General features: G+C 40.1%; 1 protein-coding gene across 1 annotated transcript; it reads right to left on the reverse strand.

The window, feature by feature from the left end:
- LOC140231139 (MAM and LDL-receptor class A domain-containing protein 1-like) lies at positions 1 to 26,416 on the reverse strand. Its single transcript, XM_072311291.1, has 19 exons — positions 26,347 to 26,416; positions 24,441 to 24,638; positions 22,522 to 22,787; positions 19,567 to 19,654; positions 18,695 to 18,844; positions 15,032 to 15,303; positions 14,180 to 14,273; positions 13,644 to 13,811; positions 12,999 to 13,264; positions 10,967 to 11,057; positions 9,696 to 9,887; positions 8,915 to 9,186; positions 6,966 to 7,053; positions 5,361 to 5,531; positions 4,114 to 4,376; positions 2,846 to 3,065; positions 1,788 to 2,047; positions 1,061 to 1,148; positions 1 to 364 (listed from the first exon to the last, which is right to left on the reverse strand). Exons 1-19 carry the CDS (start codon positions 26,414 to 26,416, stop codon positions 105 to 107), a joined length of 3,477 nt encoding a protein of 1,158 aa, XP_072167392.1. The 3' UTR covers positions 1 to 104.
- Positions 26,417 to 26,721: the final 305 nt, after the last annotated feature.

Raw genomic sequence — 26,721 nt, forward strand, 5'->3', positions numbered from 1 at the left:
AGTGGTGATTTTAATGATGTATAGTTAACATTGACCGGGCCCTTTAAGTCATGTATTATTAGCATTAAAGTTCTGTTTTTTGTGTTGTTTTATCAAAACACTGCCTATGCCTCGGAGCTTATCTTAGCCGTTGCGTAGTTTGGATTATCAATGCCGGGCTCCTTGGAGATGGACGATGTCGGATCGATGTTGCCGCCATTTTTGTACGACATCGCGGCTGGCGGAAAGGCTTCGGCTCTTTGCTTGCGGTAGTGGAGAACGCCCAGGGCGACGAACACGAGTAAGGCAACACCCACGAGAATACCGAGGACGATGGCGGCAGTTGTTCCTGAATCAGTCGAAGACCCTTGTTGCCCGCCAGTGACTGACATTGATAGCAAGAACAAATAAGAAAGCAAAGCACGAGAAACAGAAGCAAATAAGAAGGAACACACAAAGGTCTATGGAAAGAAAACTCTTTGCTTGAATTCATCTCTTATGATGTACACAATTATTCTATCAGCAATACGCCGGGGATATTAGTAAAGACCTGTTCAAATTCAAGTCAGTTGAATTTACTGATTTACAGCCACATATTATTTTACACCAGTAACTTTATTCCCCGAATTTTCATAGATATGCGGTTCACAGTCATCCTACTGATATTTCTAAGAAAAATGCAAACAGGTACTTGGACTTGACATTGTCAAATGACAACAGAAATGACACACACACACACACACACACACACACACACACACACACACATATATATGTATATATATATATATATATATATATATATATATATATATGTGTGTGTGTATATGTATATATACACACACATACATATACACGAGGGAGAGAGAGAGAGAGCTAAAAACAAACAAACAAACGAGCACCGCAATATGTGAGTCCTATATAACATTCGTCTAGAAATGTATCTTACTTCGATAGGACGAAGACGTTATAGACAACTGCTAAGACATTCTGCGATTTGTTGCAGAACAAAGTGACCTGGGATGTGGGTGCCGACTACGCGAGAAACACAGATCATTGTCTAAAAAGGCCATGTACTTACACTGTCCGCAGTAACCAAATACGACGTAGACATTGTCGATAGCTGCCGTGCCCTTGTTGTCTGTACCAACTGTTGCTTCTAAGACAATCTGGAGGACAAAAAAAAATGGGAAATCGCCAATGATTGGATTCTACGTATTTGAGATGAGGTGGGCTCTTAACATTGATACAACATTGATACTAATACTGGTAGCACCAAAATATCCCGATTGACAAACTTGTCAGTAAGAGGGAACGGCGCAAAAAAGGAGCAAAAGCATAGTGCAAAATTAAGACTGGGTAGATGTCAATGGTATAGTCCTCTGAACATGCTGAAAGAACATTGCTAACTCTGAATAAATCATCCAGTGCAAATAATGATTATATCCTTTATCATTATCAGAAGTGAGATAAACTGAGTCTTCACTATTATGATCTACATGTTCGCGCCAATATTTAATGCATGGGCTATTCTTATAGGTTTTGAATAATTATGCAAGTATTTCGTTAACTAGCATCATTTTTGAGGTCTCGAATTTTAGCATTTGAAATTGAAGAACATCTTCTTATTGTCGTGTTTGTTTGTTTGTCGGTTTGGTTTTTTTTTTTGCAATCGAAAGATTAAAAAAAAAAGTTTGCACACGCCAATTTTAATTTCTCCCCTCCGCTCAAATTTGAAATCGAAATCGTGATTATAAGAGAGGCGGCGACGGTGGTGGTGTGTGTGTGTGTTTTGTATGTGTCCTCACCCTGTAATTGTTGGCGTGATTATCTGCTGTTAGCGTGTACTCTAAGGTGGAGAGCGTTTGCGTCTTTTTAACCGACTTCAGAATGGTCCGTTCCCCGCTGAGACCCTCGGACACGATGTTCAGCTCCATGGCTTCCTCTGCGGCGTAGTTGACAATGAGACAGTGGTCGTTGTATCGAAGTGTCAAGATGGGGGTCTTCAAGATGGCCACAGAGCCGGCGGTCAAATTATTACCGCTGAAGTACATGAACGACCCAAGACCTGTTGATACAAGCAGACAAAAGACACTATAAGGTTTAAAGGTATAAAATCATCCGGAATGTACGAGTCTGCCGAAAAAAGATGGTCCAGAACGGTTCGAAACGAGCCCGTATCCATCGTGCGATCACTGGCGTGGTATCATTCTCATTTGCCAAACTTTAGAGCCCGATAAAGGATTGTTGGATATCCTCTAGTGTGGATACGAACATATTACTGTCACAGGCACCCTTCGCTAGCGGTATACGGGAATGAGAGAACGATGCAACTAGTCATGTGTCATAAGATCATACTTGGTCAATTTTTTTTCTGTCGTTTGGATCTTAGCCCACTCAAGACTAGCGAACTGGGGACAACAACAACAAACTAATTTGTCTCGATGTTTCTACTTGAATTATAGTTGCACGGACAATCAACATACATGTATATCGCATATGGACATCGTGCTTTCAGTTCAATTTGCCTTTAGAACGAATTTTCTTGCCGTACAGTATGATGCTGCATATAAAGGGTAGATGGTGCTATCGCAATCCTGTATCTATAAGTCATCTGATACACAAACATACACACACACGCGCACGCGCGCACGCACACACACACACACACGCACGCACGTGATTATTATCGCTCTCTATATCTGCATAACTTTTTTAAATTAACTTTTGAAGGCATTCAGACGATATATTGCAGGGGACAAAAAGTGAGGTCCATATGTATACGTGTTCTTGGAAATGTCGTTCGTTCAAGGTACTGCCTAATTTTGATAGTCTTGGGAGAGCAATAACCGTGCCAGCCATTTACCTGGCATTTTGATCGGGGGCATTTCGGTGGTCAGCGCATCGAACCACATCCAGTCAGCGTCGTCGGTGTCGTCTTGTTCGAAGCTGCAGTCCTTGTAACCGAACTCGAAGTTGCACATGGTTTCCATGGGGTAGCCGCTGCAGGGTCCGGCCATGAGGACGACGTCATCGATTGCGATATCTCCCCGGTAACTGTTGCCAACGGTGGCTTCAAAAGAGATCTGGACACGAGAGGTGCAAAAGATCAATTATTATAGGTATTTGATAATGCACTTTGAAATTTGGCGGGAGATTCGACGGAACTTAACTGGATATTCTTGAATGCTATTCAAAAGTGTTCTTTTATCGTGTACAGATCTGTGTGTGCCTCTGAAAGAGTTCTCTCTGATGCAATTGTGAGTGTGAGTGTATGTGCGTGTGCATGTGCGTGTGTAAGTGTGTGGATCGATGTGCCTTTGTGTGTGTGCTTGTGTCATCGAATCGCTTTAAGCAGGGAGGTGAGTCTCACCTCCCTGCTTTAAGCCATGCAGCTCTGATGTGAAATATATGCCATGACAACATTACTTGAAAAGGTTACCTCCAGAGCAAAGAAGATTATTTTTTTTCTTTTTAATTTTTGATGAGATATCTATAAATAGCATGATTAGATAGCTATGATTTTTGTGAAGAGAAACTTAAGAAACACTATAATTGATGGCCAGTTTCGGAATTAAACGAGTTTATAATTTCCATGGGCGACTTTCGTATGTTTGTGCGTGTAATGCTACGATCACTGCGTATTGCTACTAAATCACGACAATGTCATTAGATCACAAGAAGTTAGTAGCAATGACGCTACATTTATAAATGTAGCATCTTAGCTACTAGTTCGTACATAAGATAGAAAATAACTATTGATTAACACGTAGATTGTCGGTGTATCTTTTCATTTTACTCATATTTGTATTCTCATATACTCTATATTATCTTGTATATCTTTTGTGTCGTTATGTGTAATCTGCAAGAATTGTATTCACTGGTTTGTCATATTGTTGTTTATATTCTTTGTTTGTACTCTCATACCCCGAGAGGGGGTCGAAAGAGTCAATAAAATTCACTAAAATTATGATACAATTTTTACAGTTCTGCCTGTTTATTGTACTCGACTTAACGGAGCTGGCTTGAAATTTTTAAGTTCGGAAGCAGCCCATTGTTATCCAATGTACGATGTTCTACAATTATTTCATTCTTGTTGTTGTCATTGATGGCGATGGTTCTTATTAGTCTTACCATGATGGGTCCATATTTCTTGGGGATATTGACGTTGTACGGATTCCATTCGGCCGTCGCGTACCCCGTCAAACGAGCGAGCTCGTTGTCGGGGTAGTAGTCGCCGCTCTCGTACACAACCAGCGTGGCGGTATCGAGCCCGCTCATATGGTAGTAGAACTCCATGCAGTAAGTGTCGTTGAAGTAGTTGATGACAGGCGAGACGATTCGGGCCTTGTCTCCGGGTAAGCGGGGTTGAGAAGTTTCAGCGTACATGTAGAACCCTGATGCAATTATGGACACATGTTGAAAAGGTGAGGATCCACACGAAAGTAAGTGACAATGATAATGTTGATAACAATTACATAGTGGTAGCAATCATATGATTTTGTACTATATTTATGTACAACTACCAATACTGCAAACAATTAAGAACGTAGTAGCAGTAGTAGAATGATGGTAGTAGTAGTAGTAGTGGTGGTGGTGGTGGTAGTAGTAGTAGTAGTAGTACTTAGTAGTAGTAGTACTTAGTAGTAGTAGCAGTAGTAGTAGTAGTAGTAGTAGTAGTAGTTTTAGTAGTAGCAGTAGTAGTAGTAGTAGTAGTAGTAGTAGTAAGTAGTAGTAGTAGTAGTAGTGGTGGTGGTGGTGGTGGTGGTAGTAGTAGTAGTAGTAGTACTTAGTAGTAGTAGTGATAGTAGTAGTAGTAGTACTTAGTAGTAGTAGTGATAGTAGTAGTAGTAGTAGTAGTAGTAGTAGTAGTAGTAGGAGTAGTAGTAGTAGTAGTTTTAGTAGTAGTAGTAGTAGTAGTAGTAGTAGTAGTAGTAAGTAGTAGTAGTAGTAGTGGTGGTGGTGGTGGTGGTGGTAGTAGTAGAAGTAGTAGTACTTAGTAGTAGTAGTAATAGTAGTAGTAGTAGTAGTAGTAGTAGTAGAAGTAGTAGTAGTAGTAGTAGTAGTACCAGTAGCGCGATGCAATAGCAGGAGTATCGCAGAAGTAAAAAAAAAAAAAAAAGTAAGAAGAAAAAGAGGGAAAAAAAATACGAAAAAGAGGTAGCAGTAGTAGTAGTAGTAGTAGTAGAAGTATCGAGTAGCCTAGTCATGAAATAATCATCAGTAGTGGTAGTTATGGTTGTTGCTCCTGTTTTTTCATGAGGGTATAGTAGCTGTTGCTGCTACGGCATCGGGGATTATTAAACAACAACAACAACAACAACAACACAACAAACAAAAAACAAACAACAAACAAACAAACAAATAAAAACAAAACTCACCCTGGTCAGTACCCGTCGTGTGATCTGCCATCGGCCCTGTTCCGTCCGTACCAGTCGGTCCGGCGTTCCTGAACCATTCAAAGTCGTTATCATCGGATTGAGTGTACCCACACATATTTGAGTCGAAATCGCAGGTTGCTACAGTTGGTAGATAAGTCGTTGGCTCTGAGGCTGGGTGGGGTGGGGAGGGGGAGGGGAGAAAAAAGATACATTCTTAATAATATGCCAATATCAATTAATGTATACATCTTCATGTTTGCAGAAAACATTTTATTTTTGTCGATATAAGAGACCGAGTGAAGGCACCCTACACAAAACTTATGATATTGCAAATCCTGGAACTCAACTGTCTGCATAACTGCTGTATAGCCTAAATCTAGGGATCTAGAGGGCACGGCAGACTGTAGGGTAACGCATGGCCGGCAGAAACGGGGGGGGGGGGGGGGGGGGGGGCTCGGCCCCCACTTTTTTTTTTTTTTTTGCAGCATACAAAGAATACATAAGTTGTCACCACTTTGGGCCCCTCCACACCACTTTTTTTTTTTTTTTTTTTTTTTTTTTTACCCCGGAAGTCCGGAAGTGCGTAAGTGGCACTAGAAAGAAAATAATAGATAGATACCTGAAAGTGTGAGGTAAGGTTGTGTTTTTCCGCTGAAGACCTTGTTTTTGGGTTTGGGTTTTTTTGTTTTTTTTGTTTTTTTGTTTTTTTGTTTTTTTGTTTTGGCTTGTTAGCAGAAGAAACCCGGAAGTGGAATGCTAAAGATGAGGTGAAGACCTTTTTTTTTTTTGTTTTTGTTTTTTGTTTTGCTTGTCAGCCGAAGAAACCCGGAAATGGAATGAGAAAGGTGAGCTGAAGACCCTTTTTTGTTATTTCTTTTGCTTGTTGGCTTATGAAACCCGGAAGTGCCCCCCCCCCACTTTTGAAAACGCTCCGCCGACCCTGTAACGGAATCACAAGTGAGAAATTATAGTGGTCTGCGTTAGCATTAGTATCATTGCCACTCAGTGTGTCAAGTGTTTATTAGACCTGTACCTGAGTAACAATTATGTTGATAGTATCAGTAGCATAGTAATAGTTATAGTAATATTGATAATTGCAGTAATAAGAAGTCGTAATAGCAGAAGTAGCAGTAATGATGATTATCAATTGCCAATAATGATGATAATGTCCTCGTTAATACTATCATTTTTTTATCATCATCATCATAAACATGATATTGTCATTATAACTATTCTGAATAACTTTTTGAGTTTAGTGCAATATAGTTTCATATATTTTTCATTAAAAATAACAAAAAGGTATCACAAAAAGTCGTGACAAAGCACTCGTAAATATGGTTCATACTTACGCTTATACAGTCTGACAATATACGAGAATGCTATAGATATATAATGATAGATACTCCATAGACAAGAGTGGAAAATAAAATTAGAAAACGAGGAAAAGGCCCGGGGAATTAAGGCTAAGCGTCAAATCAGGAAGTTATTGATTTTGGAAAGAAGATGGTTAGTTGGTTAGTTAATTAATTAGTTAGTTAGTTTGATTGTTTGTTTGTTTTTATGCTTTTTTGTTGTTTTTCCTGACATCAAGTTGTTTATTCTTACCAACGCACTTGCCGCCTTCGAGGCTTACATCGTCGATGGCTATATCAGCCCCATACGTCACTGCTCCGACTGTACCTTCGACGATAATCTAAATAGTGTACAGTAAAGAGTGAGTGGACACAAAATTCGACTAGATTGGATCGTATTGGCACTAAACCCAAGAATTCCGCATGGACTTTTGACAAGCACAACTTTCATCCGTGAAATTTTTATCATACGTTCTAGTTAACCTCTGTAAAGTTTCGATTCCAGATTATATATCATCATGAAACGATGATCGTGGTTATTTTATTCATTATTGCAAATTGGACAAAGAGTGTTTCGTGTATGATCAAATAAAACAAGGCAGTTTACTTTAAAGGGAAGTAATTAAGTCTTCAGATTCTGTGTTGTTTCATGTTTGTTTGTTTTTTGTATAGGTTTTGTTGCGTATCCGGGCAATTACCCCCAGAGGGCAATTACCCCCGGCTAAATACTGGTTAGTGACAAGTTAGAATAAAGATTAGGGTTAGGGTTAGGTTTAGGGTTAGGAGTTTGGGTTAGGGTTAGGATTAGGTCCAGGGTTAGGATTAGGGCCAGGGGAAGGGTAATTGCCCAGGGGGTAATTGCCCTAGACCCGTTTTGTTGCTTTTTTCGTAACAGAGGAAGTCATTCTAATCAGATACGGCTATATACACTGGTGTAATCAAGCTGATTCTCTTTTTTTTCCCCTATGATTTATTCATTTTTTCTTTACCTTTAGCACCCGTCGGGTGCGTGACCTTTATCAGGAAGGACTATTTCAATCAAAAATATCATGAAAATTCTACGATCCTACATTTTTGATTTAGGGGTACAACTTCCTGTCCTGGCATGGAAGCCAGTAGAGGATGAATGGGTCTTCATCAGCACCGTTTAATTCTTACCAATGCAATAAAGAAGGGTTCATAGAGATATTACAAATTGGCTATCTCTTGCACGATTATCAACCAGCTTCAACCAGAACTCCCCCATTAAAAAAAAAAAATAATAATAAAAAAAAATATATATATATATATATAAAACGACTGTATGATAAATTACAACCATATACCATGGGCTATCTCTTCTGAATCTACACCTCACTTTTAAGTTGAAGGAATAGACATCAAAACACGAGTTAAAAAATAATCTTCTACTGCATTGATGTTGCAGAAGAGCTGAATCTAAAAAAAGCGTCCAAACGCATTCAGCCGGGGAAGAATAAACAGTATATACCAGCTTTTCGGGTTTACAATTAATTCCACATTGTCTAACTGTATAATGTAAAGAAGAATATCTAATGGCCATCTCAAGTGATCGGAACACACCGTCTCTTATGACTTTGTGGACAGCGCTCTCTTACTTTAATTCATTAAGTCCTAGAAAAAATGCCATCTTGTCCCCATTAAATTTTCTCTCTTGAGTTTCAATGCACATCACACATTCGACAAGGATTTTGATGGAGCTGGTTACGTTTATCAAATTTGGACAGACTCAGAAAGAAACATACAAAGATACATTAAGCTGGTATGGAAAAGTAACAGGAACGTGGGCTTTCTACATTGTGTTTCATATAGACAATTTGATTATAAAGCTAGGACAGAAAAAGTTTTTTTTTTTTTTTTAAGTCTTCAACCGATAGAAACTGCTACAGATATGAAAAGCACGGGGCTGATATGAGAGATTAGAATGTATTCCATCTACCATGAGACTAGCAATTAATAGTAAAAATAAAAATAAAACAATTGATAAAGTACGAAACGAATGAAAAAAATATTCCACATTGCCATATATTTTCAGAATCATTCTTGTTACGACTGACACTCCTATAATCACGGCAACATAATCATCATCATCTAAACTAGCGTTAACACTTTTATAACCATTGTAGGCATTGTCAGTATCGCATAGTTAGTTGTACGGGGTGTGAATTTCGGCTTCGTACGTACGTTAAAGCTTCGTACTGACGCTGGTACGTCCAAAAGGCCTTCCATCCAGGCCTGTCCAATGTTGCCGTACAATTGCACCTGAGGATCAATCGGGATTGTGTTGCCATATTCGACGAGGTAAAGATTCAGGAAATTGGTGTTGCTGCCGTACATGTAGTACCAGAAATGGAAACAGCGGTCGCTACCGGACGGCGCGACGAGCGCTGACCTGAGTTCCGCTCGGCCGTTCGACGGAAGGTTGACGTAGGTGTCGATAAGCATATAATATCCATCTACAGGCAAAAGATGGGGGGGGGGGGCGAGGAAAGGTTTGATTGAAGGAAGTGGTGTGAAAGAAACGTTTGTCTTAAAGAGTTCACGTGCTCGTTTGCTCACGATAAAAGACATTACGCAGACACAGAAAGATGAGAAGACTGGTAAGTGAACCATTCGCCGCGTGCCAATAATTGAAGAACTTCATTTACTATTGTATGGCCCTAATTATGCCAAATTTGATTTTGATGTATACCAATAATGCATTTTTTACATGATGTATATATGAAATACACCTTTCCAATTGAATTAAAGTAATGAAGAAATAAACTGAATTGAAGTTAAAAGTCAAGGCATAATTTTGCCTTATGAAGTAGGATACGGATGCAGACTTGGTGCCCAATTCCATAGTTTTCGGCGAGAGTGCTGTAGAGTACGTAGGCCCTACGGTCAAAATTATCATGGGGTTGAAGGACAAAGGTATATTTCAAAACAAAATGTCACTTTATCAGAACGTATAATTGCTCACCCTCGGTTCCAGTGGTGTGGTCGACTTCGGGGCCGCTGCTGTACTCTGGGCTGGGACCTGAATTGCGAGTCCAGTCGAAGTTGTCCCTGACACCCTGCGACCAGCCGCACAACGAGTTATCGTCGTTTTCAAAGTCGCAGGTGATGCTGTTCGTTGTCGGCGGGGTGGTCGTTTCCGGCATGATACTTGGAACTTGATAGGGGTGCAAATGGTGATGATTATGATTATGATGATAACAGTAATGATGATGATTATGATAATAATAATAATAATAATAATAATAATAATAATAATGATAATAATAATAACAATGGTAATAATAATATATAAATACACACAAACAATCGTCACAAAATGGAGACAAAAAGGATAAGAAATCTAAGGATGCGCATAATCGCTACCGGGAGCATGGCATGCAATGTCGAGACACAAGCCTCTGTACTCCGTAGAAGAGTTTTGCCAAAGATCCGCTTTACTATAGCGTTCGCAAAAAGGAACAATCAGCAGGTCGTTAAGAGAGACTAGTGGAGACATCAGTTAGCGCCAAGAGCCAGTCCCCGGAGCCAGTCCCCGGAGCCAGTCCCCGGAGCCAGTCCCCGGAGCCAGTCATTTCGGAGATCTGGCTGCTATTCTTAACTTTACGCCTTTGTGATTACTGAATTTTACTACCCGCGTTTGGTAGCTGTCCGAAGAAGCTCCTGAAAAAAAAAAAAAACCAGCATAGTGATAACCATTACAATGCACTCAATTTAGATTGTCAAAGTGACTAACTGAGTCATACAATGACTTATAGGAGTGGTGCGCAGGTCAGGCTTTCCTGTGGTCATGATAAGATATCACAATCGCATCGCACCCAGCATCGGCTCCCTAGCCTTTCGCTCACGATTTTCAGTGCTTGCAATAGAGAAAGCTAAGAGAGCATTTGAAAAGGCTGTGCATATCATACTTAAGAAGTCTGCTTAGAGTACGAGTCGGGATGATAGATTTCTTCATCATCATACACTAGGTCTTATCTGCCCCGACCGTACGAGAGCAGACTGCTCCCTACGCAGAAATTTAGCTGCAAAGTATAAATATTTTTTTCCAGTTATTATTCTTATGCAAAGTATTTGACATGATAAAGATAAATGCGCAACTATTCAAATGTGAATGAGAATAAGATACGTTGGGTAACCCCGAGCCGCTTCGTGCGAGAAGAGAACACACTAACGACATTGTCATTTTCACTATCCATTAAAGTAGTGTGCTACACTATCTCAATCCACACATACAGGTTGGACACTGTTGACTATGGTACACATCGACGTCATCAATGGCCAAATCGTCACGAGAGTGGATACCGGTCTTTCCTTCGAATATGATCTGTCAAGAAGAGAAAGAGAAAGAGGCAGAGAAGATAAGAACAGATTGATACAATTTTAAGAGAGAAAAGAATGAAAACATATTCAAGACAAGCAGCGCAAGAGAGGGAGATATGGAATGCACATTAAGTCATTTCTAAATGGCTTCTCTCATGAGGGACAGAACCAATACACCATTCTCCAAGTATGATGTTAGCATTATATACAGTGGAAGTGATTGTGATTATCTAAATGTTTACAGCATGCTCATTTAAAGCATTCACAGGTAAAGTCAAAACAGAAAACTGTTAGTTGACATCAGTTGAAGTAGATTATCACATAAAAAGAATCCAAACTCGTGTCTTAATTTAAGTATCATTCGCTTTCGATACGTGATCTGGACATGCAAAGCTCGAATCCACATCATTGCAAGATGACTGTAATTAATATATCGAGTAGAATGAGAACAAAAGAAGGAACAGAAAGTAGGTTCATAATGATTTCATATCATAATCGAATGTTTCAGGTGAGTAGAGCGATAAGACGTTTGGCGAGGTGGGCCCTCTATTGTAGAATGGAGTCCAACTCGTAACGCACACTATAGGTCACAGTTGCTACAAGGAAAGGGATTTAATAAGTGGGTCCCTACTTCCTTATCTCCTCTATGACTGAATGGCGATTGTTCCGTTGGTTTTAAAAGCACCTATGCCTTGCGTTCGTAGGAGCTTCCAAAAGAGCTCTGTCGTAAGCAGTTGCTTCCTGGCAAGAGTTCACCGTGAAGTGACAGTTCTTAAGGTTTGCTCTTGTAGAGTGTCTTTGTATCTCTTGAGGGGTCTTCCCTGAACGTGGTGCCCCTGCTTCAACTTTTCATAAAGTAACATTTTTGGAATCATATCGTCTTCCATATGAACAATTATACCTCTTGTCCATCTCAGATGGCACTTGATGATCAAGCAATCGATGCTGGGGAGGCCGCACTTTTCCGGAACCCGGAGGTTGGACGCTCTGTCCGGTCACTCTGTCCTGTCCACTCTGTCCTGATGTTGCAATTAAATCCTCCACAGACATCGCTGGGATGGTGAAATTGTTCCAGCAGCTTGAGCAGGGGGATTTGCCGGCGATAAGTGGTCCACATCTCTCAACAATAGAGCAGTGCTCTCAGGACCAAGGCTCTGTTGCACGTCAATCCTGGTGGAGAGAAGGATGCCGTGGACTTGCTAGAGTCTCTTTGTCAGTAGGTCAACGGCGCCGCGCTAGCCTTTCCAGTGCGCTGCATCACCTCAGCATCCAGGGATCCGCTATATGTAACGATGCTATCCACGTAGCCGAACTATTTTCACAATATTAATCTCTGGGTTGTTGATGATGATAGGAGGAGGCTGTGGTGCGTTGGTAGCCTGTGGTGGTGAGGGCTGAAAAATGGCTCCAGTTTTTCCACGACTGCTCGGTAGCCCGAACCGTTTGCAGGCAGCTGCAAAGCGATCGATCAGTAAAGAACTGATCGCTTCTTTCCATGACGACTTGGGAGCCGGCTAGAGACAAAGAGAACGGCCACGCCTCTGATCTATTCGAGACGAGCAATGGAAGAAGACAAAATGTTGTGTTCTTGCCCCAACCTGAAATAATTCTCTCTCCCGTTTGCTGCGATGTTGCTCGACGTCTTCGGCGATCGCAACAGGGATGTGCACATCCAGTTCTTCGCTAATGAGAAACTTGTCGATTACCTGCGAAGTCTTTAGGCCCAAACAAAACGGTTGGAGGCCTCCCACGAAGACATGTTTTTATATAGACTGAGGATTTCAAGCATGTTTGGAATTCATTAATTAGTGATAGTATTTTGAACACTGGCTTTTCTTCTATCTCCCCCCTCCCCCTCCCCCCCCCCCTCTCTACCTCTCTCTTCGTCTCTTCTTCTGATGGGGCATGGTCGAGATAATGACAAAATGAATGACAAACGCCTTACCTGGCATGGGGTAGACTCTGTAGGGATATTGACCCGGCTTTGTACCCATCTATCCCCCCAGTTTCCCTCGTAATAAACCAAGAGGTCTTCATCTCTGATCGAGGTCGGGTTCGACACGCAATAGACGTTGAGGCGCTGCTCGTCATTGCCGTAGCTGTGGAACCAGAACTGCAGACATGAATGACTGTTTTGCTGCCCTACGGAGGGCGAGATCATACGGGCTGTCCTCCGGTGTCCCACATCGCCGTAGAGGAAGAGGTAAAACCCTGCGGCAAAAATATCGTGGTAGTGGGGGGGGGGGGGGGTGAGAGAAGAAGAAGAGCGGGAAAGGACATGGACAGACAGGCATGAAAAAAAAGTACATGAATGAAATAAATAAATATATTCATGCATAGAAGACGTGGCGTATTTAAGAACATACAGAAAATTTCCAATCGAGACCTTATCGTCGCCGATACGTACTTATACATGTATGTATGCAATTATTCCTGCTTGTATAGATCATGTGCGTGCGTCCATAATTAAAACAACACTGAACGATTGCACAGTAAGGTTGTCAATGCATGCAAGAACAAAAGCAATACATTAGAGGTGTATATATCCTACTCCTCCATGAATCCCTGCAAGCTTTTGCCGTTTCCTTACCAAACTCAGAGTTGGTGGTATGGTCGACCAGGGGACCAAAGTCGACATACTGGTTGGCGCGATTCTGCCAGAGCCAGTCGGCGTCATCAGTATCGTCCTGTGTGTAGGCGCAGATGTCGATCTCTTCAAAGTCGCATGTACCCTGTAGATCGCCTGGGGGCGGCTTATCTGCACGGATTGTTGAAAGGAACATTCATTCCAGTAGAATGTTTTCATTACAAAATATCATGCCTCGCAAAACTTACAGGAGATGGAGGGGTAACTTAACATTAACAAAAACAAGACTAGCTCTAAATCTGAAAATATACAATTCCAACAAGACAATCACTGACAAAAACGATGAAAAAGCAGCGTGAAGACCGTCAAGTGCAAGTGAAAGCAGATCTGCACAACAATTTTATTATTGCGTGTACATGACGTCACCGTTTTATCTGAGGCAACATTTGGATATCATTTCAATTAGAAATAGAGAAAGAGAAAATCAATCGTCCCTCTGAAGTTTCATAGGTTGAAGAACGACTTCCCATGTCACTTACGATTGCCGGGACACTGCTCTCCTCGAGATACAGTGATGTCATCCAGTGCAATATCTCCGTCGTAACTCGCACCTCGAATGCCCCGGAACAAGACCTGATGAAGCATGGATAAGGTCAAGTCAGATCATCAGCTTTTCTCTGCCTTGCTGTTTAGTCTAAAGCGACCTCAGGGTCATAATAAGTCATGATTGACGGCGGTGCATTTCTTACATCGGACAAAATATGTCTCCTTACACAGAAAAGTCAAATGAGACTGAGCATACGTTTTGTCCATTGTGTGTTGTCCGTTGCTATGAATCTACTGGATAAGATGTGTGAAAGGAGACTCTTATACCTAAAAATACGATCCATATAGCCGGCACTTTTCATTCAATCATGTATGATTTGTTGACTGGGTTTACAAGTTTAATAGAAGATTATTAAAAAAAAAAAAACAATCTGTAGCCTGGGGATACCATTGGCCCGACTCGGATATATTAGAGAATCCCAATAACAAATTGCGCATGTGTGCGGCCATTACTTGTCTCTATGGAAGTACAGACAATTTTAATCTTAATTGAAGAATCCCGACTGCAAAAAATCATGGGGTCGACCGTTGCCGAAAGGGTACGCTTTGATGCACATATTCGCAGACCGGTAGTGCTATTCGTGGTTTTCGAAAGTACCCCAGTGGGCAGCGAATGAACCTGATCACCCATGAATCCCTATACGCTGCCGGATATTTAACTAAACGGTACCTCTGACAAGAATCCTAAATAGAAAAGTGAAGAAAAATTCCTGCTTATTACGGAGAAAAAAAACAACTGAGGGTCAAGATCGCACTGAATATGCGTACATGAGGTGAATACTCACCACAAAGTCCATGTCCATCGTCACGTCAACTTCCGCTCCCCTCCACCTGTCACCACGATTGCCCGTCATTGACCACACAGGGTCGCCAAGGTCTGTCTCTGAGGCGGCCCGGATGTACACCTCGAGAGTGCCGATGGTGTCGCCGTACATGTGGTAGAAGAAGACGAGGCAAGCGGCAGTGTTCGTGTCATACGTACCCGCCATGACCGGTGACGTCATGTCCGCGGTGTGTCCTACACTCATGTAAGATGCCTCTATGTACATGTAATAACCTGCAGGGAAGCAAACGTCAAAAACCGTTAAATGTCTATGTTGATGAAGCAATATCAACGATTATGATGAAGAGAGAGAGAGAGTCAGAGAGAGGGAAACTCACACAGTTAAAAAAATAACAATAATAATAGTAGTAAATTGGAACACAGTCTCAAATTCAATCTGTCGTTATTATAGTATAGTGGTGTTCACCGTTCATGAGGCCTTACTTCTGTAAACCAACGCGGAAACCACATTTCCAGGTCTCAAGAAAAAGAAAAGTTCCTGAAGATACTCAGATGGAATCCATTAGAATCTATAGAGAGGGGCCGCAACGCCCCTTTCCACAGTTCCCTTTCTACGACAAAAAGACAGGACTGCAGCAAAAGAAGTTACACCATGAGAAAGAGCAAGGGATTCATTTTCAAGGAATCTCTCTCTTCGAAAGTTCCCTACTGGGACAGGATTTTCACTGACAATGACCGAAAACGGACAATTTTAATTAGTAAGTAGGACATTCTCCAGACTTCGAGGTGCTCGAGAGAAGGCACTTTACTCTTGCAAACTTAGCTCCCGACACAATCGAGTGCTTGACGAAAGCGGATAGGCGAGGTGTAGTTCTGACAGACCAGACAAGCTGAATGTCACCAAGGATTTCAAGTGAAGTATGGATCAATACGCTGCTGAACCATCTACCTGCTGCTTATTGTAAGCTGAAAGGAAACAGGAGTACAAGGACACGTGAGGAAGGGAAGTCTTCACCATCACAGTTTGCGACAATGTCACCGAAAGAAGGAATGGTGAATCTTTGATAGCGGGTTTTGCAGAAATAAATTCTGTTTAATTCTTACAAATGAATGGTGTATAGATTTACCCGTGACTTCACATTTTCTCAGCTCCGGGTAAGCACATAAAAAGCTGCAAGAATTACTGAATCAATTTACCCAAGAAAGGTATTCGACTCTATCAACAAGGACGGCGTTCCTTGTAAATCGTTCTTTTCTTCTAAGGATTGGCTTTCAACCAAAATTATCAAACGTGATTAAGTTTTCAAGAGACGTCATAAAGGAGAGAGTGAAAAATTAACTTCAACCCTCCAGAACACCAGGAAGAATTATAATTTAGCATTTCGATCTGAGCAGTACGCCTGTTGAAACATGGGTGTACGAACAACACACTCATCTAGCCACACATTGGATGACCGGTTCTCGATGGTGTTGTTCAGAACACACTTAGCGAAACTCAACCGATAAAGGATCAACATCACTCTGAGAAAGAAATGCGTATTGCAGAATCTCTAACTATACGCAAACTTTCGGAGAACTCTGAGAGCAACCCATCCGATTGTCTGGCATGGAGTCCAGTTCACAGAAAGCATTTCTGTAATAGGTATCTATACCGCTAAAGGATCAGGAACAAGAATTCTGCCGCTGTTCAGTGTTACGTCAATGTCTTCCTCAAGGGCAGTATCCTAAGTAGCTGATGGACAGCGTCCCTACGACTTGCTTTAGTGGGATTTTGGACCGATTATCTGCCTGCGACAAAGACCATTACCCCGGCAAAGAACGCCACTAACCGCTATCGACATGTGTTAGTTATTTACGACATTGTGGCGGCATTTTTCTGGAAAACCACCCCTTTGGCGTCGACATCATTAATAGGATGCTGAGGGGGCATTACACATTACAACTCAGATAGACAAACGGCCAGCTGACAACAAAGACAAAATGAAGATACAGAATGTTATTAGACCATACTGTTCTGAGACACGGGCTACATGCATTAAAGAAGAGACTCCTACATTATATCAATCAGCAACTTACGCAACCTAGACATTATTCTGGCAAAGTGCAACATTGAAATATAGTCCCTATGGCTGATCTCTCTTATACTCACTGCTATGGTAACGTAGAAGAGAAATAATTACAATTTTTTAAAAACAAATATCCTGCAAGATGGACTGACTTTCGGCAGGACGACTCAGGCCATGGATACCTTTGCAAGCAATGAAGACATGGAAAGTCGAAGTGAGCCCAATTTTAACGCAGAATATCCAGTGAACCTTTCATGTGGTTTTAGTCGTTAAGAGTACCCGCTTCAACATCTCAGCGTGGGAGAATAAGAAGCAAAGGAACACAGCGACTGCCACGCACGCGTGTAGAAAGAAGAACAGCGATTTCGTCACCATAGGCCGTGAACTCGAAAAGTACATGCTCACCTATTAGAGTAAGTTGCATTTCCTTAATTGTCTCATCTGGAACCGACCGACACTATCTAAATATCTAAAGAAGATTGGCCCACAATGCCGCCTCAGAGAACTGGGAGAGCTGCGTAACGTTTTTAATCGTATACCATACCTGGTGTGCTTAATGCTGTGCGTAAATTTTGAATACAGAGTGTTGTATACAATACGTTATACGTTTCATACATTTGCATTTTTGATATGCAAAACATATGATAATATTTTATTGATGTGTAGGTGTATGTCAGGGCTCGAAGCAAACATTTGTCTCTGTTCTAGCATCTGAAATCTTTGAATTTGAAATGCAGTGGCCCGCAATAAAAGGAAATATGAAATTTTATTTTGACTGCGTGTTTAGCTGCCCGATCAGGCCACAAAAATAATAATAATAATAACGTTTTAGAAAATTTGATGGCCAGACATCTTTGATTTCTAGTGGCTCTGGGCCACGTGGGCACCGCTGATGTCGAACCCTGTGTATATGTATACATAGATTATCATTGTGTGTATGTATGCAATGTAGGCCTATATAATTATGAATTATTCCGTATGTCTCCCTCCAAAAAAAAAAACAACAAACAAAACAAAAAAACAAAACAAAAACAAAAACAAAAACAAAAACAAAATACAACGGGACCCACCGCAACGATAACTTCAAAAATAGTAAATCAATCCAAATTCAATTTCAGCGTATGAAACTAAATAACTTACTACCCACACCTTACAAAGACCCCATCCGATTTGCTTCAGGGGTCAAAGAGAAATGAGGATCTTTGTAGAGGATGTCAGGAATCCCTTCCCTCCAAGTTCTGTCCATTGTGTTCACACATTATGCAGTTCCAAGAGCATCCAAGTGCCAAACTTGGAAGAATCAGACCTATGACATGCTTTACAACAACCCACATTTCTCTGTAACCTCTTAACCAAATCGAATGGGGTTTTCTTCAAAATACAGGTACACAATATGTTATATTTTTAGATCCTAATAGCATTCAGACAGTTAAATCATATTGAAAGTTATCAATGCCGAAATCCGATGGTATTTGTTCTCTTTTTTTTTGGGGGGGGGGGAGGAGCACACTGTATAGGTGACTATATAAATTTTGTATATTCCCTGTGTGGAGCTGGGCGTCCAGATGATGGATTTAAGGTTGATCAATATGTCTTACCGTCTGCTGTGCCTGTGGTGTGGTCGATGGCTGGACCGGTGTACGTGCTCGACGTCGAGCCCTTACCCCTGTACCAATTTTGGTTGTCCCCCGGCGCCAAAGTCTGCACGAAGTTACACTCGTCACTCTCGAATGTGCAGTTGAAATCAACTGAATACGTGGAGTTGATATATAAAATAATATATTTTATATATGAATAATATATAAAATAATATAAAACACAAACATGAACACAACATGCATTTCAGCATTTCAGTGTATACAAAATGTATGTATGTATATATGTATATATATATATATATATATATATATATATATATATATGTATAATTATACTCATGTGTTTGTATACATTAATATACAATATACGTATTAAAAGTACAATGCTAATCCTAGTTTAAGTTTAACTAGTTCAACTTTACTAGAAAGCGCAGAATCAAACGAGGAGGAAAGTCAGATACGAGTTTCATTACAATTGGCAGTTCACTATAAACAGATATCTCATCCTTCATCGTATTGGAATTCATTATCAGTGAACAAGCCAAACAAGATCAAAAACAAAAAGTTTAGTGTCAACATTCCTGGCAAGAAATTAATAATTCCAACGTAAACAATAACGACAGAAATGACAACAACAACAACAACAACAACAACAACAACAACAACAACAACCACAAACTCATAATTAGTAATACTAATGTAATTTTCTGTCTTTGTGCGGATATCTACATGAGACAAAATGCAATAAAAACAAACAAAACTCCCAATATACGGACGACTTAAGAATAAAGACTGGACATAAAATTTTTTAAAAGTTTGTGCAGTTGTTCGCAGGTAATCTTTTCCGTTTACATTCGGAGGGTTTGACTTACAAAATGGACATTCTCCATCAGATACTGTGACGTCATCCAAGGCAAAGAATGTCTTTTGTGCAGTACCTGCTACGGCTTCGAAGACCACCTGCGTGTGTGTGGGGAGAAAGATTCATACGGGGTCATCCCACGAGCCCGACACCTTCAAGTCATGCAGCCCATAAGGTCGATACTACGCAAATAAGGTCCATGAGACCGACATTGGGAAAAAAGGCCAGTGAGACCGACTCTGCGTACATTATTAAGCCCCGTGATGTAACAAGTGTCGGACTCATGGGCCTTATTTGCCTAGTGTCGAGCTAATGTGTTGTATGTCTCGTGGCGTGTATGACTCGTGACTCCTGGGCTATGACTCGTGGGTGTCGGACTCGTGACATGCATCCATTCATATACTTCATCCCAGTGATGAGATATCGCATTATCAGATATGATATTCGTTATACTATATACAATCCAACACCTACGATGTCGGGTTCGGTAGATTATGTTTTATGAAACTATCGGAAGCACGTCTTTTTAACAACTTGGAAGGACATAAGAAAATGAGACACAGACCGACAGTTTGAAAAAGTGAATAGATCACATTGAAATTTCGTCGAACTATGTCACATAAGCTTGATACGTTACGTTTAATGTGTGTTACTGTAGACCATGCAGTGCTAATGCGTTTGTATGTATTATATCACAAGCACAAGAAGATAATTGTGAAGTGATAAACAGTAACTATCCCCAACAATGATAAATATACTGCCTATGTGTCGAAGACTTTCAATTAAATATTCATTTGTGGTGCTAAAAATGAGAGATAAGTTAAAGTTCCTACTGTGAATTAAAAAGCCGTTATTTTAGTCCTAAAGAAGCTATGATTTACAGCACATGAAACATAGAGGTTCGTGGATGTTCTTGCGACATCTTTGAAGTTAAAATAGTCAGTAAGATAACAGAGAATAGAATGGACTTGACTTCACATCGAAGTCTATGCAACCTCTACAACAGTGAAATACAGTTACTTAGCAACCAATTACGTTTGTATAGATGGTCTGAATGTGCATCCTATGAGGTGAAATAGTAATCTGATAAAGGACAATTTTATCACTCATAAATGCAAAAAAAAAAAATAGAGTTTTCAAGAAACAACCATTAATATACACTCGCAAACACAACACATAACAAACACACACTTACACACACATACAGATTAATGTTAAAAACTGGAATACGATAAGAAGGAAGCAATAATAAAAAAAAAATAAGACAAAAAGGGGGTGTGTCCGTTGGTTTGCGCAGAAAAGATCGCACGAGCGAGCGTGCTACCGGTATACATGCAAAAGCGATCAAATTAGCTTGATGTGAGGTAGCTATGAATAATTTGAAGATAAACGTGTATGGATATAGTAAAATTGGCGTGTATGTGCATGTGTGTGAGAGAGAGAGAGAGAGAGAAAGAGAGAGAGGGGGAACTGTGTCTGTATGTGATAAGTGAAATTTGGGTCCAAGGGTTCTCCTGTTTTGCTGAGTAGAAAATGGACGTTCTTAGATTACACAGTGACAAGGACTTTGATAAATATGATACTTCTCGAGCATAAGGACTCAGGTAGCATTTTGTCCGTCCTCGTGGTTTTCAATTTTGCCCGTTGAACACTTATTGAAGTGTAAGGGAGTACTTGTTGAATGTCAAATTCCGTATGTGATTTTTTTTTCTTAATTAAGCCAGGACAAGTCAAGGATTTTGCCGAAGGCAGTCGGTCAACAATCGTGTTGAATGGTGATAAAACGGCATTAACAACAACAAACTCACTTTGTCTGCGCCAAGGGATGGCGTGATGTGAACGAACCCGGCTCAATAAAGCTTCAACCACGATACGACATCATTATTGATAAAGACTCCGGTTCTGGCTACCTTACTTGCGATAGCTATGTGGGGTATTTGCACCATTTACCACAACTATTCTCACCTAATTACCGCCAGTTTAGCACTCACCCATCGATACGGATCGTCTAACAACTCCCTACCTTTACTGTTTGAGCGAGCAAAGTAAACGTCATTAAGAGGCAGCGAGGATACTTACTATGTCGCAAATCAAACGGTAGCTATTTCGTGGCACCCTGAGCAAGGGGTACTTCAACACCCCTATGCCATAAAACGTCATAAAACAGTGCTTCGTAGAGAAGTCGGTAGTAATCATTCTACACTTTATTCAAAGTAATGCGATTCTTCGCTTGGACGTGACACTTTTTTCTTTATTCTTATATTGAGATCAGAACCAAGTTTGGAGATGGACTTGCATTGTATTATAAGTATTGCCTGAGTGATACATCTCATTGTATGACTTTATGACTTTTCTTTCTCTATTCTCCTTTTGAATCATTACATTGTGTATTGTTACTTACCATGCTCACCATGTTGTGTATTTGTTTGTAGTACCTGATTGATTATTTTTTTCCTTTCATTTTTTTGTGTACTGTATTGTATATTTCTATGTGATTTTATCCATGCACGGACATGTTGAAAAACAGCCATTGGCTGAATCTTGTTGCCGTGCTTAGATGAAATGAAATGAAATGAAATGAAATGAAATGAAATGAAATGAAATGAAATGAAATGAAATGAAATGAAATAAAATGAAATAAAATGAAATGAAATGAAATGAAATGAAATGAAAGGAAATGAAATGAAATGAAATGAAATGAAATGAAATGAAAGTGGTCAAATAGGATACAGTGTATGTGTACATTTAGACCACTAAAACATTAGTGTCCAAGTATATGACATTTTTGAGGAGAACTTACATACCTTCGCTACTGTTGGCTTGTATATATCTTTGACGGAAACATAGGTGAGTGATATACATATAGGTATAGAGTGGCCTAAGTGAAGAAAGAAATCAGAATGCATCAATGCATAAATGAATACCAAACAATCAATCAGTCGCTCACGACATTCATTAACATTACCATGTACGAATCGGACTGGGGTGTGATAGTGTATAGCCCTCGGATCCACTCTAATTCGGTGTCTTCCGTCATCGACCACGTGGCCGCCGATGGCCGTCCGGCCGACGTCGTGTACTGGTACATGTTTAAGTTACCGGCGTTGTCGCCCCCGATCTGGTAGAAAAACTGCAGGCATTGACTTTGACTGTTTTGCTGCAGCGTCGGCAGCAACAGGCGTCCGGTGGCGCCGGTGGTCTGAATGCCCGTCTGGGCGTAGAGATAATGACCTGTTACCGAAATGTGTAGGAAAGTCTTTAGTTTGTCAGAGTTTAGATATCATATGTGTATATGAAATCAATAAAAGGAACATACTTATACTCGGAATATACTTATATATTCATGACAAATAGGGATGTCTAAGGATGCCAGCTGGATTGGATGAAGCTTCGACACTTGGTCTTCTTCAGCTTGTAAAAAATGATAGTAATAAATAACAATAATAATGATTCAGTGCTTATTTACGTCGATGTAGGGCAATTTGTCAATCAGTTGCAATAAAAACACCTCGACGGAAGAATTTCATGAATTTGAATAACATTTATAAATCGCTTAATATCATATTTCTAAGCGCCGGGGAAGTGAAAGCAAAGATAGAGAACGAGTGAAGAAGAAAACAATGAATAAGTACACCCACAAATAACTACAGTAAACAATCATGTATAACGACAATTACAAAATGTTTAATAATACTAATACTACTAACACATATCACACTGCCTGTTAAATATCATCTGTTTTTACACAAACATGGTGTCATAAAGAAATGGCAATTGACCGAGGTGTGTGCAATGGATATAAAATATTGAGCGAAATTGAAATAATAAGCTATGACAAGAGCGTATGGTACATAATATATTAGCATCTATACCACAATATGATATAGGCATATATACAAACATGTATAAAAACTCTCTATATATTATACCCACATACATGTGTATGTGTGTCCTTTTGTTGCCGCTCTGCGTGTCGTTGCGATGTATTTCCATATAGGGCATGAACTTATGGAGTTCATATTGCAGTTTTACGATGCATATCTTAAAGCTTTGATATAATCAGTGTCTCTTATAACAGGAGTTTCATGGAAGTTTCAGTGACTACAAGACTTAGTGATACATGAGGGTCCGGTATTAGTGAAAGAGAAGACAGGAGTATCTGTACGAGAAGTCGTATTATTCTAATCATAATAATTATGAGAGTCATAAGAAGAGTAATGAAAATGATACTTTGACTGAATTATTCTAGTAGTTAACTTATCGAAGAAGTTTTTCCTGCTTAAATTTTAGGCATGAATCTCTATACTTATCACTTTTCAGGGGTTTTCAAAGCCTTAAAATTGATAATTTTCACTCGGTCTTGACATTGACAACTTATACTTTTCAAAGCTGTCATGGGGATAGCTTTCCTATATTTACTAGATCAACGAGGGGCACTTTGTAATGGTGTCCTTATCACATGGAAAGAAGTGAATGATCCATAACCACTGTGATCCATAGGGGGAAGTGTCCTTCACTCTAAAAAAAAAAAAAAAAAAAAAAAAAAAAAAAAAAAGGAAAAAAAATCCGGGTCAGAACTGACCCGGAACCGACTCCGTTGGGGTCACACCCCGTTCCGGGTCAAAATGACAACATGAAATTTGGTCATGGAGACCCGGAATTGGGAAATGGGGTCACCCTGACCCAATTCATGACTCTGAATGGGGTCATATCTGACTTCATTCCTTGTCATTTCTGACCCGGAACGGGGTGTGACCCCAACGGACCCTTTCCGGGTCAAGTTCTGACCCGGATATTTTAAGAGTGAATTCAGAGGCCTCACACACCACTACCACCACCACAGTCACAACAACCATATCTTGCTCAGTTTGGTCGCAGACTTACCATGGGTGACCTCGTAGGTGTGGTCAACCAGCGGCTCGGGGTCAGTGAAGGCGTCGTCGTCGCTCGTCTTTCTCAGCCAATCAAAATTGTCCGTTGTATCCTGTGTCATGTCGCACAGTGCATGGCCGATTGTGATTTCGTATGTGCAGGCATACGAGTCGGCGTAAGGGGACGAAGTCGTAGCCGCCAGGCAAGAAGCTGTTCGTTGCAGACAAATCGTCAAGCGACAGTGGGAATGACAAAGGGACAAATATTGCTAGACTAAATGTTACACTTCGAAGCATTGCTTTCTGATTCTTTTTTTTTTTTTTTTTGGTCGCCACCATTGCTAATTAGTATATAAGCACTGATCTAATTATAGCAATGGGAATGCTCTTTACGTTGACAAGAGAGAAAACAAAATCGATAGTTATTGTGAAAACGGAAGTTCAATATCACACAGCTTTAACCAAAAAAAAAATCACTTATGTAAATGTTAGTGTTGAAATCAATAACTCGTCCGTTCAAGACATTTTTTTTTTTTAAATGGAGATAGCAAAATCGGAAATGGGTAGTCATGTGACGTTCATAGCTTTTGCCTAGATGCACCGTCACTCGCTGAATTATGATACACAAGTCGCATATTACACATTCTCTTACAAGAGACAAGTCACCTGATCCAAGAGGGCTATAGAGTTCTAATCTAAGGACACCAGTCACGTGACATACTTGACTCTATAGCTAAGATCCATGGTTAATTTTACCATCTTACTAGTTATTAAGGTACCTGATACGTTTTACTACAGCATGCAAAGGTTCATATCAATCCGAGAACGTATTATATAAAAGTGCGTTTGTTTTGTTTTTTTCCGAAGATTTGTTTGTAGCCTACTCATCTTCTTTGCATTTTTGAATTAACCAACCGTCGGAATAACACACCTTCGGAATAACGCACGAACGAACCATATTATTTTCTGATTAATGAACATCTATAGGTGTGTGTTTAGGAATAACGAACCTTGTTTTATTTTCTGATTAACGACCCTTCGGCATAACGAATATCTCCCGCCCAATCATATCCGCACATCCAACTGATGTACATCCGTATTAAGATGCATACAGGATAAACCAATAAATTACGTTTGTTTGTATCTATCATTTTTAGTTCATTGGGTAGAAGTATATCACTTTGAAATTTGTTACAACGTATTGACCTTGCATGGTGATTATATCTTCGGTAAGTGCTGTCTGTTTCTGTTTTTAATACGTATACTTGTACAAAGTGTTCCTGACAATCTCCTTGTGTCATTCCAGAATTGTATAATCTGACTAAATCCTTTTTGTTTTTTGAACGATTATTTGTGTTTCCTCCTCACTTTCAATCTTCTTCTCTTTCAGAAAACATTTGTTTTCCTTTTCACTTATTTTCCGATTTCCTCTGTTTCTTATCTCCCTGTAACTAGCTCGTCTTTTGTGAGCTCTTTCTTTCAAAGTTGCCACGTTCCATATATAACAAACAAACGATTCTCTGTTGATTCCAGAGTATCGCTTTACTTTTTGAAACTGAATGATTATCCAATTTCTTAAGATATGGCGCCCGACTCTTAAAGTCTGTCAAAATCTAAGCTACAATTTGGGTGTAATATCCTTTAGAAAAATTATTTGGAGTACACTTCCGTTTAAAAACCGAAATCAAAAAGTTCTGCAGTTCGTCACGATATCCTCATTGACGGAATTTCAAAAGTTGGTGTTATCTCTTGGTATTTAAATCTTAAGAACTTACTGATGAAACTTCTGGGAAGAAAAAAATGAGTACATTATTATCATATCACTTTAAAGTTACAAGTGAAAAATCATCTTCGGCTATGTATTGCTCGCGTTAATAAATCTTTTATAAGAATTTTCTGACAAAAAGTATAAGACTCACATAAAAGTGATCCTATAAGGAACATGCTGGCCAAGACAGCCAGCATCTGTGAAGTCCAGATAGTCGCCATGATGATCCAATTGCAACCAGCGTCCGAGGCCCAAATGATTTCCTCGGATGGAATAATACACGTCACGAGATTTTTCCGCAATCGTGGGCAAAGATTTATGCAAATCCGGCGGGTCGACGGTATACCCATAAAGCAATAAACGGAAGATAAACTTAATTCTATCGGAGGTTACACGGCGATAAACTCTCCTGTTTGTTTTTGCTTTTTTTTTTTCTTTCTCTAAGGTGAAGAACAAACTATAGCACAAGAGATGAGCTTAGTTATGTCGTTGGGAAGGACAATATGTTGCCAACAGCTAACTTTCC

The sequence above is a fragment of the Diadema setosum genome, chromosome 7 (assembly GCF_964275005.1).
Source record: "Diadema setosum chromosome 7, eeDiaSeto1, whole genome shotgun sequence".
Classification (NCBI taxonomy): domain Eukaryota; kingdom Metazoa; phylum Echinodermata; class Echinoidea; order Diadematoida; family Diadematidae; genus Diadema; species Diadema setosum.

Coding starts and splice junctions, on each gene's coding strand:
- LOC140231139 (XM_072311291.1), bottom strand. CDS start 26,416: ATGGCGACTATCTGGACTTCACAGATGCTGGCTGTCTTGGCCAGCATG. Junction 13,812..14,179: donor AGAGCAGTGTCCCGGCAATC/GTAAGTGACATG, acceptor CAATCCGTGCAG/ATAAGCCGCCCCCAGGCGAT. Junction 2,048..2,845: donor GCCCCCGATCAAAATGCCAG/GTAAATGGCTGG, acceptor TTGTATCAACAG/GTCTTGGGTCGTTCATGTAC.